This window comes from Ascaphus truei, chromosome 18 (assembly GCF_040206685.1).
Source record: "Ascaphus truei isolate aAscTru1 chromosome 18, aAscTru1.hap1, whole genome shotgun sequence".
Taxonomy (NCBI): Eukaryota; Metazoa; Chordata; class Amphibia; order Anura; family Ascaphidae; genus Ascaphus; species Ascaphus truei.
The window spans coordinates 32,925,739-32,935,872 of NC_134500.1; the positions used below are offsets into that span (position 1 = coordinate 32,925,739).

General features: G+C 49.7%; 1 protein-coding gene across 2 annotated transcripts in view; it reads left to right on the forward strand.

Annotated features, from left to right (window-relative positions):
* The window catches only part of IREB2 (iron responsive element binding protein 2), a 51,115-nt gene extending 45,666 nt beyond the window's left edge, over positions 1-5,449 (forward strand). For both annotated transcript variants that reach the window (XM_075576062.1, XM_075576063.1), the window contains exons 20-23: positions 2,007-2,154; positions 3,992-4,114; positions 4,199-4,384; positions 4,794-5,449. In XM_075576062.1, the coding sequence (XP_075432177.1) occupies positions 2,007-2,154; positions 3,992-4,114; positions 4,199-4,384; positions 4,794-4,907 (571 nt within the window). In that variant the 3' untranslated portion in view covers positions 4,908-5,449. The remainder of the gene's footprint in view (positions 1-2,006; positions 2,155-3,991; positions 4,115-4,198; positions 4,385-4,793) is intronic.
* The last annotated feature ends 4,685 nt before the right edge of the window (positions 5,450-10,134 follow it).

Consider the following 10,134-nt stretch of genomic DNA (forward strand, 5'->3'; position numbering starts at 1 on the left):
CACAGCCCCTCCTCCTCCTGTCCCAGTACTCAGCCTGCAGCGGGGGCGGGGCCTTCCCTGCACACACACAGCCCCTCCTCCTCCTGTCCCAGTACTCAGCCTGCAGCGGGGGCGGGGCCTTCCCTGCACACACACAGCCCCTCCTCCTCCTGTCCCAGTGCTCAGCCGCACATGGGGGACTGCAGCAGGCTTATAGTGAAAGTAAGTGAGCAGGCTAAGGCCACGTCCATAGGACGCTCCGCGCTGAGCCCCGGCATCCTCAATGAGGAGGTCTTTAGAGGGGGCTCACGCGAGCGTCCGCAGGCGTGCTGACGAGTTGGATTTTTCAGCCGACAGCCAAGCTGTTTTTCAGCGCGCTGTCGGCTGAAAACATCCAATCAGCGCGAAGCAGCGTCAACGTCACGGTGCCGTGACGATGACGTCAGTGCGTCGCAGCCGATTGGCCCAGCGACGTCACTACCCCGCCTCCCGATCGCGCTCGCTGGCTCGCCTGCATGTGCATGAAATCGCACAGCTTCAGCAGGCGAGCCTCAGCGTCAGCGCGGTTCCGCACTGCTCCCCCCCTCTATGGCCCCCCAGCCTTAGGCTGCGTCCATAGGACTGCAACCGCGCGGAGGCTGAGGGAAAGCGGGTGCTTGCCCTGGCCTTGGTCCGCGCGCCGTCCGGGGGTGGCTGTGACGTCACGGGGCTGGTTCGTCCTCATTAGGCGAACCGCTCCCGTGAGCGGCAAATCTAAAAATGTAATAAGATGCACGCTTGCGGAAGCGAGCGCGAGCCCCTGCTAAAGCCGCTCTCATTGCGGCTGCAGGGGCTCACTGAGAAGCGTCAGCGCGCCTAAGCGCTGACCCTGGACGCAGTCTTGAGAGTGGGGGAGGGAAAGAGTGTGTCATATTGAGGTGAGGGGTAGAGTCATATGGAGGGGAGGGGGAGAGTGTCATATGGAGGGGAGGGGGAGAGTGTCATATGGAGGAGAGGGGGAGAGTGTCATGGAGGAGAGGGGGAGAGTGTCATTGAGGGGAGGGGGAGAGAGTGTCATATTGAGGGGAGGGGGAGAGAGTGTCATATTGAGGGGAGGGGGAGAGAGTGTCATATTGAGGGGAGGGGGAGAGAGTGTCATATTGAGGGGAGGGGGAGAGTGTCATATTGAGGGGAGGGGGAGAGAGTCATATTGAGGGAAGAGAGACATGGGGGGCTGCTGACATGGGGGGATGCTGACTGGGGGTGGCTGCTGACTTGGGATGCTGACTTGGGGGGGGGGGGGGTAGTGACGGGGGGGGCTGCTGACATGGAATGGGCTGGGGGGATGTGGAGGGGGTATTGTGTGTTTGATGTGGAGGGGGTTATTGTGTGGGTGAGGGGGAGAGATGGGGTATGAGAGATAGATGGGGAGTATCGTGAAGGTTGATAGTGAGGGGTTCTGGGGGAGATATGAGGATGATGATGGAGAGGTGCTGGAGGAGAGATGATGATGATTTTACCCGTGCGGCGCAAATTTTTTTCCTTGGAGCAGTTCGGCCCTTCTCACTTTACGAGTTGGGCAGGCCTGAGTTAGAGAGTGTCCCGGTATCTCTGGAGTGGAACCCTGGCGTCTCCGCTTACCCACGGTGCTCTGCACTGCCGGCTTCTTGGTGTATGACAGTGATGTTAATACCGGAGGCACAGGGAGAACAAGGGAATTGACCCAAAGTCAACCGCCCCAGAGTGGAATTGAAATCTCAAGCTGTTGCATTTAGGAGAAACTCCTGAGCCATTACACCATGCCTGCATGTGATCCCTACCTTCTTTGGGAGAGGAGACCTGTGAGGTTTGGAAACGCTCACGTTGGACCATTAAGCGATCACGGCCTACAACAAATCCAGCCTGGTTTTAGAGCAGGTTTTGGCCCAGTAATTTGATGCTATGTTTCCCGATCCGGTGTTTTCTCTGGCGCCCGATGTTCTTCTTGTTGCTATTGTGTCATTTTTAAGCGGCTCCCCTTAAATTCTCCCCATTTTTGTCTCCTGAAGCCTGGTCCCTCGGGAGTTTAACTCGTACGGCGCCCGCCGAGGTAACGATAACGTGATGACACGGGGGACTTTTGCAAACATGAAACTCTCCAATAAACTCGTTGGCAAAACGGGGCCGAAAACCGTCCATTTTCCTTCTGGGCAAACAGTGAGTATGCAGCTGACCTTATTACTACCGTGTGGCGAGCTCGAACGTTTCAAGGCCTAGACTTGCTAAAGCTGTTTGTCAGGGCACCTTGCAGACCGTCCAGATAAGCTGTGTGTTGCCGGGTGTGCAGCTCGTGGGGTGTGGTTTTTCCACGCTCGTTTTACAGTCTGTTCAACACATCACACCACACGGTGCAGAAGGGAGGCTGTAATATGCGTGCTTAGCATCCCGTTTTCTGACTGCGAACGTTTATTCAACAGCTTTCCATTACTGACCAAGTGTTCAAAGAAGCAATCCAATTTTATTTCACACACGGTTGAAGCAGGGGGTCTCCCAGGGGGTCTCCGTAGCTGAGCCCCATTCATTTCAGGGTTCGCGGAGTTTCAAGGCTCCCGCGCCCTGCTGGCCAATAGGAAGCTGTGATGTTATCCTATGCGGCTTCCTATTGGGCTGCGTGATACAGGAGCTTTAAAAAGCGAAGCGATGCCAGCGCCTCCTACGGAAGGAAGTCTCTCAGGAAGCGGGGTACCCACGGAGCTGAGGTTAATGGTGGTCTGCTTCGGAATAAGTCTCTCAGGAAGCGGGGTACCCACGGAGCTGAGATTAATGGCCGTCTGCTTCGGAAGACGCCCTGCTTCAATCCTGGGGGAAATACAATCTAAAAGGGTTTTGTTCCATATGCTTAGGAGATGTTTTCCCCCTATTTGGAAAGAGTTCAGCTCCATTTCAATCCGGAGCATAAATCGTACCAAGGGGGAAAAGACGTAACATTAAGCAGGGGCCTGATTAATGTTTTGCTCAACGTTTAAAGTGGCATACACTGTAGTGCAAGAAAAGCTGGGAAGAAGGCCGGCTCCGGGGCTGGACCCCGTTAATTTCAGCTCCCGGGCTCCCCTGAGAGAGTGACCTTGGGAGGTGTCCCAGTTCTTCCTGCAAGGTCTCGCGGGCCCTTTAAACTGCCATGTTATTCACCCCGGAGGGTGTGACTGGGGCGATCAGAATCTTTATAGGTGTCATTTTGTTAGAATTTGGGTGAGCTGCGGGATTGGGAGGGGGGGGGGGCTGCGGGATTGGGAGTGGGGGGGCTGCGGGATTGGGAGGGGGAAGGGCTGCGGGATTGGGAGGGGGGAGGGCTGCGGGATTGGGAGGGGGGAGGGCTGCGGGATTGGGAGGGGGGAGGGCTGCGGGATTGGGAGGGGGGAGGGCTGCGGGATTGGGAGGGGGGAGGGCTGCGGGATTGGGAAGGGGGAGGGCTGCGGGATTGGGAAGGGGGAGGGCTGCGGGATTGGGAGGGGGGAGGGCTGCGGGATTGGGAGGGGGGAGGGCTGCGGGATTGGGAGGGGGGAGGGCTGCGGGATTGGGAGGGGGGGAGGGCTGCGGGATTGGGAGGGGGAGGGCTGCAGGATTGGGAGGGGGGAGGGCTGCAGGATTGGGAGGGGGGAGGGCTGCAGGATTGGGAGGGGGGAGGGCTGCGGGATTGGGAGGGGGAGGGCTGCAGGATTGGGAGGGGGGCTGTGGGATGTGAGGGAAACACATTTTAAGGAAAACCGCAGATTTGTAGGAAAGTTAGAATAAGTGAATTGTTTATAGGAAATTTAGAGCTTTTGTGCCCAGACTTTGCGATAACACTCATCCTTGGAGAAGACTTATTTAATAGTATTATTGCTTCATACTAAAGGACATGAATAGGTTAATTCTGGGGGGCTCCACTCCAGTCCTCAAGCCTCCCCAACAGGTCAGGTTTTAAGGATATCCCTTGAGGACTGGAGTTGAGCATCCATGACTACACTAACCATAACACGTGGCGCTTAACGTGGCCTCTCTGCCCTTGTTGCAGCTAGATGTGTTTGAAGCGGCAGAATTGTACCAGAAAGCAGACACGCCGCTCCTTATTCTGGCGGGGAAACAGTACGGATCGGGGAGCTCCCGAGACTGGGCAGCGAAAGGACCCTTCCTGCTGGTACGTTTCTGTGCGACACTTTGCTGACCGCTCAGGAGACCCCGTTCCACGTTCACGCCCTCACAGGCTGTGTCTGTTTTACAGGGCGTGAAGGCTGTAATAGCCGAGAGTTACGAGAAGATCCATAAAGATCATTTAGTGGGGATGGGTATAGCGCCACTGCAGTTCCTGCCCGGAGAAAATGCCGAATCCCACGGCCTTACCGGCAAAGAGCAGTATTCCCTCTCTCTTCCTGCGAGTCTCACCCCGCGAGAGGCCCTGGAAGTTAAGGTGGGTAATTCTGAGATGCAAGCCACCTCACGCACACTCCTGGGAGAGCGAGGTCAAAGCGGCAGGTAACGTGGACTCAGAAAATTGTCTTGGGATGTATTCGTCTTCAGGCTGCTAAGTTGCAGCACCGCCAGGTTTCTGAGAAACATTGCTTTTAACGAGACTACTTATCGTCAAATAAATCCTTGTGCTGTTTTTTTCTCTCCCACTTTTTGCAGCTGTTAGTCTTTGCTAGAGTATCTCTATCTCTCTCTATATCTCTACATCTATATCGCTTTCTATATCTCTATCTCTCTCTATAGCTCTATATCTATATCGCTTTCTATATCTCTATAGCTCTATATCTATAGCTCTCTCTATAGCTCTATATCTTTATATCTCTAATTTTTGTTTTGTTTGCTTCCTGCAGACGAACACCGGGAAGCTTTTCCGTGTGACTGCCGAGTTCGCCAACGCCGCCGAAGTTACTTTGTATAAGCACGGAGGGATATTAAGCTACGTGGCCCGGAAATATTTGCAGTGATCTCAGCAACACGGGACAAAGACTTAAAGACCTTTTTACAAATGCCTTCTGCTCTCTCGTATTTCTTCCGTCCCTGCGGACAAAGGGGGGGTCATAGCTGAGGGGCTCGGCGGACTAGCAAAGAGTCCTGCCGCGTTCAGTATAAGATTGGTGCTATTGGCATGCCTACCTTAAACCTGCCGTGGGGACAAGTCCGCCCTTCTCATGTGTGCTCAAGTCACTAGAGGACAGCGGACTTCCTGGACGACCCGTGAAGAAGACACTCGTCAACCGTTCCACTCTCTCAAATAGTTTCCTGTGACTTCCAGAGCCCATTTTTCTGTTTTTTAAATGAGCCGTGACCTTTTTATTTAAAACTCTAAGAATAAAGATCCCTTGTTGGCAGCCGGAGAGGCGACGTGGAAACGGATCCATTTCTGGAATTATTATTTTTTTCTCCGAGCTGTCCCCAGAAATAGACTGGTTTACTTTTCCTTGTCATTTAACCCTCGGACCCAATATCGTGTCCGTTAAATACGATAATAAAGATTCTCAGACGTTCACTGGCAGCGGTGTGGCAAATCTTTCATTGTCTGACGGTTACGGGTAGGAAGATCAAATCGCAGTGACCGTCGGCGTACGGAGAGGTTTGTAATAACACGTTGGCTGCCGGCAAAGCCAAAGTTACGCGGGGTTAACATGGCAGAGGGTGCTCACTTTATTTTAAATAGTACGAAGTCGGGAGGGAGGGGGTGGAGGGAGAGTTTTTTATTTTATTTTTTTTCAATCTTTTTTTTTTTTTATTATTAGGTTTGTCAAAATAAAACATTTCCATCATAACCAATAATCATCTTTAACGCTGCAGTTCAATCAATATCCTGCATGTGTTTTTTTTTTAATAAATCAGTTCTGTAGTAAGAAAAAATACTTTTAGCATTTTCTGTTTAAAAAAAAAAAAAAAAACAACTTTGAAAGACCAATTTTCTTGTATTCTATTTTAACAAGCATGCTTGTTGCTATAGCAACCATTTACATTCCCCATATTTAAAGATGTCGCCAAACTTTGCTGATCAATAGACGGAGAACGAATTGACCGGCAGCTATGCAGTTCTTTAGGTAATTAGCGATTGCCCACAGGAAACTAGTGAAGTAAAAAAAAAAAAAAAACGGGAGCTTGAACTGCGGCTTTTAAACAAGCGAGAAAAACATCCAAACATCCAAGCAGTTATATACTTTGGCTTAAACTCTATACAGGCTTGGTGATTAAACTTGTATATATTCAATTCGCCCTCTACTTGTTTTCTTGCTTTCTTTCTGATTTTCCTTGAAGGTTTTATTAAGAGTCTTAAGACAAACCTATAGTTTTCTAAGAAAAAACAAAGAGAAAAGATAGGGGAAGATGAAAAAAGATGTAGAAGGAAGAGGATAAGGGGGAACGGGAGGGGGGGCTACCGATCTGGTCGATAAATAAATGCTCCATCCGAGGGTTTATTTTTTTTAATTCACCTTTTCTATTTTGAAGATCCAGCTTAACCTTTTATCTCCTTGCTTGGGGCTATTCCCAGTCCTGTGGCCATGCTTCCCATGCCTTATAATAAAAATCTAATGAGTCATTCAGTTGTGCTGAGAGTCTTTCCATAAGTTTGACATTGTTTACTCTTTTAATCACTGTGCGTCTAGATGGAGGTTTTACCTTTTCCCATGCTGCCGCTATGGCGCAACGGGCCGCTGTAAGTATGAAAGTGATCAGCTTTCCTATTGGAGCTTGTAGTCCCTCCATCGGGCCGGCTAATAGATAGGTCAAGGTGTCTTTTGGGAGACTCAGGCCTGAGACTTCGAGAATCATATTTTCTATCATGGTCCAAAAATGTTGAATATGGGGGCAAAACCAGAGGGAGACCGTTTTAACCCTTTAGGAGCCCATTGACGTAATGGGCCTCCAGGCGCCACCATGATATAATGGCTGAGCTTTGAGTTTTCAGCTTGCTCTAGTGGAGTGCTGACAGTGATTTGTGTTGTTGGTGATGCCGTATCCTCCCGGTGCTCAAGAGGTTAACCAAAGGGGCATATATAATTTGAAATGGCAACTTAAATGTGTGGTAAGTACGACGGTCGTTACGGGACATACATATCACTTGCAGTCTGTCTGAAAGCGTTTGATTCTTTGCGTCATGTTCTATACCTGACATTTAAAGTAGTATTCATATAGCGCAGTATGTATAGACATGGCCTTTAGCACTCATGGGAAGAGAGTTATCTTGTGTCAGTAGTGACTCATGAAGCTGCGGTCTTGGTTTAGGCCACCGCTAAGTGTCCCGAACAGTTGCATAAATTTGTATTCATGCAACAGTCTCTCTTTGTGTTCTAAGATTACCTTTGAGTATGGCCACCTTCAGATCGTTTAACTTATGGCCAGAGTCAGAGAAATGTTTGCCGACAGGACTGTCTCTTTTTTTCCGTGTGTGATGCTGTGAGGATGCAGATTCATTCTCTTGTTTAGCCCCTGTCCCGTCTCACCTATGTAGTAGCAGCCCCCTGGGCATTTTATGCACATGAGGTACACGACATTGCTGGAGTAACAGGTGAACCTTCCTCTGATTTTGTACTCCAGATTCCTGTGGGGTATGTGTATTGTGCCCGCTATGTGGAGCATTGTGCAGGTTTTGTATCTTGTGTCCTGGCATGGTCTTGTCCTGCATTCAGTTGTACTGTTGAATACTTTACTCCTCACCATAATTTTCTTGAGATTATGGGGTTGTCTGTATAAGGGTGTTTTCAGGGACGACCTGTTGCAGTCTTGTATCTTCCTGGAGAATGGGTTGTAGTTCCCTGGCGATCTTGCGTAGGGCTTCTAGGTGTGGGGTTGTGTGACCGCCAAAGGTACCCTGTCGCTTTTCTCTTTCTGTCTGTATTCAAGGAGATCACTGCCTGGTATTCTGGTGGATTTGCTGGTCTACAATTCTGTGGTTGTATCCACAGTTTATGAAATCCGATCTCAGGGCTGTAATCCGCTGGCCTCTGTCTGCTGTGTCGGAGCATATCCGTTGTATCATATGGCTTGACTGTAGATGGTTGCATGTTTGTGTGTCGGGTGGAAGCGGTTGTCCCTCAAATAGCTGTCTCTGTCTGTAGGTTTGCGGTATACAGAAGTCTGTAGTTGGTTGTTCTTTATGCTGATGGTAGAGTCTAGGAAATATACTTCGTCCGGGGAATGGGTGAGTTTGAGGTTGATGGTCGGGTGGAACGTATTGAAGTTCTCATCGAACTGTAGGAGGTTCTGTTCACCAGAGGTCCAAATCAGGAGGATGCCATTGATGTAGCAGGTATGTTAGGGGTTTCCAGTGACAGGTGGAAAGAAAGTCACTTTCCAGTTTTGCGCAGAACAGATTGGCATACTGTGGCGCCATCCGAGTGCCCATAGCGGCCCCGGCTGTCTGGAGGTATGTGTCATTACAAAATGTGAAGTACAGTAGTTATGGGTCAGAATAAATTGGATGCATTTAGTCACTGTCTCTGTGAGTGGCTCCTGCGGTCCAAGAATGTATCTGCAGGCTGAAATCCCATCTTTGTGGGGAATGTTAGTGTAAAGCGATTCTACTCCATTGTAATTGATACAATGTAATTCTATCCCTATATACCAATAGGGACCACATAGTATCTACACATTAATAGTAATGCAACACCCTCTTGCATTTCTACACCTACCCACACCATTGGTATACACTCCCACACACACCTTTTTGTAAAGTGCTGAATACACTGTGGGCACTTTATAAATGTATATTTACACACATACACTCTCTTACATCACTAACATTCAGGGACCATTTAACACCTAAGTCATAAATTGCATACTACACAAAGGGTGGGGGGGGGGGTGTAGAGAGAGAGAGAGGTTTCTCTGTCTCTGCTCACAACCAGGCTTCACGTAATGGCTCCGGCCAATAGGAAGCTGTGATGTCGTCCGGTTCAGCTTCCTATTGGCTCACGTGACGCGGGAGCTTTAAACTACAGAGATACTGGTGCCCCCTACGAATGCAAGTATCTCCGGAAGCTTGGGGTCCCGCAGCTGAAATTAAAGGGGTTCAGCTCCGGAGACCCCCTGCTTCAATCATGTACAGTAGGGCCCCACTAATACGGTGGGTTCCGTTCCAGGCCCCCGCCGAATAGCGAAAATCACCGAAAAGCGGGGCCGTAGCGATGCATGCAAAAGTCATGTACATTGCTTACCTTTAAAAAGATATTTTAAAATCGGGCGCCATTTCAAGTGATCACGCTCCGTTATCCAGTGCGGGAAGGGAAAGACCAATTGTGCGCCAAAGCGCACTACTTCCGGTACTACGGTGGCCCAGAGCAAGGGTGTATGGTTTCCCCAAAGCAGAGATGTCAACTCAGAGCGTCCCTGACAACCAGGAAGCCTCACCTGGCAACCATTCACTGCATCCATAGTGCAACCATAGCGGGTAAGGGGGCACAGAGCTGGGTATGTGGGTACAGTAACCCGGGCACAGCTGGGTAAGGGGGTACAGTAACCCAGGCACAGAGCTGGGTAAGGGGGCACAGAGGTCATAGCTCCGGCACCCAGCAGCTTCGATATAGAGCTGCAGCACTCAAGCACAGAACCAGGATCCCTGCCAACACGCATGACAAAAAAGACTCATAGCATTGTACAGGTACCTTGGAGGCATCTTTTATTCTGTAGCATGACATGTACTGTACACCGAATACTGTACAGTACTGTGCTTAGGCAAGAATAATCCTACACCCCAGTGTGTCACACATGGTCCCTGAATTATACAGAAACTCTGCAAAACTCTGAAAGTGAAAATGCAAAAAATACAAAACTTGCAAAGGGCTGTCACACATATACTGTACTGTAAAAAGGAACAGTACTGTGCAGTAAAGAGTAAGTGCCATCCCCGTTTCTATACAATTGATAGCTTCTTCCAATCCCTTGGTTGTCATTTCTCCAGGGACAGCAGGACTATCATCAGGATGTGACTCTTCGTTGCAAAACATCCTTTGCTCATCAAGACATCAATAGCCTTAGCAAATGTTCTCCTTAGGTAATAGGTTTTAAACACTGCAATTACACCTTGGTCCATAGGCTGCAGCAATGAGGTTGTATTTGCAGGTAGAAACATACATGTTATCTCCCTGTACAAACTAATCAGGCCTTTAGGATGGCTTGGGGCATTGTATGTGAGAAGTAAAATCTTGCTCCTGCAAGAAGACTCAACAGTAGGCT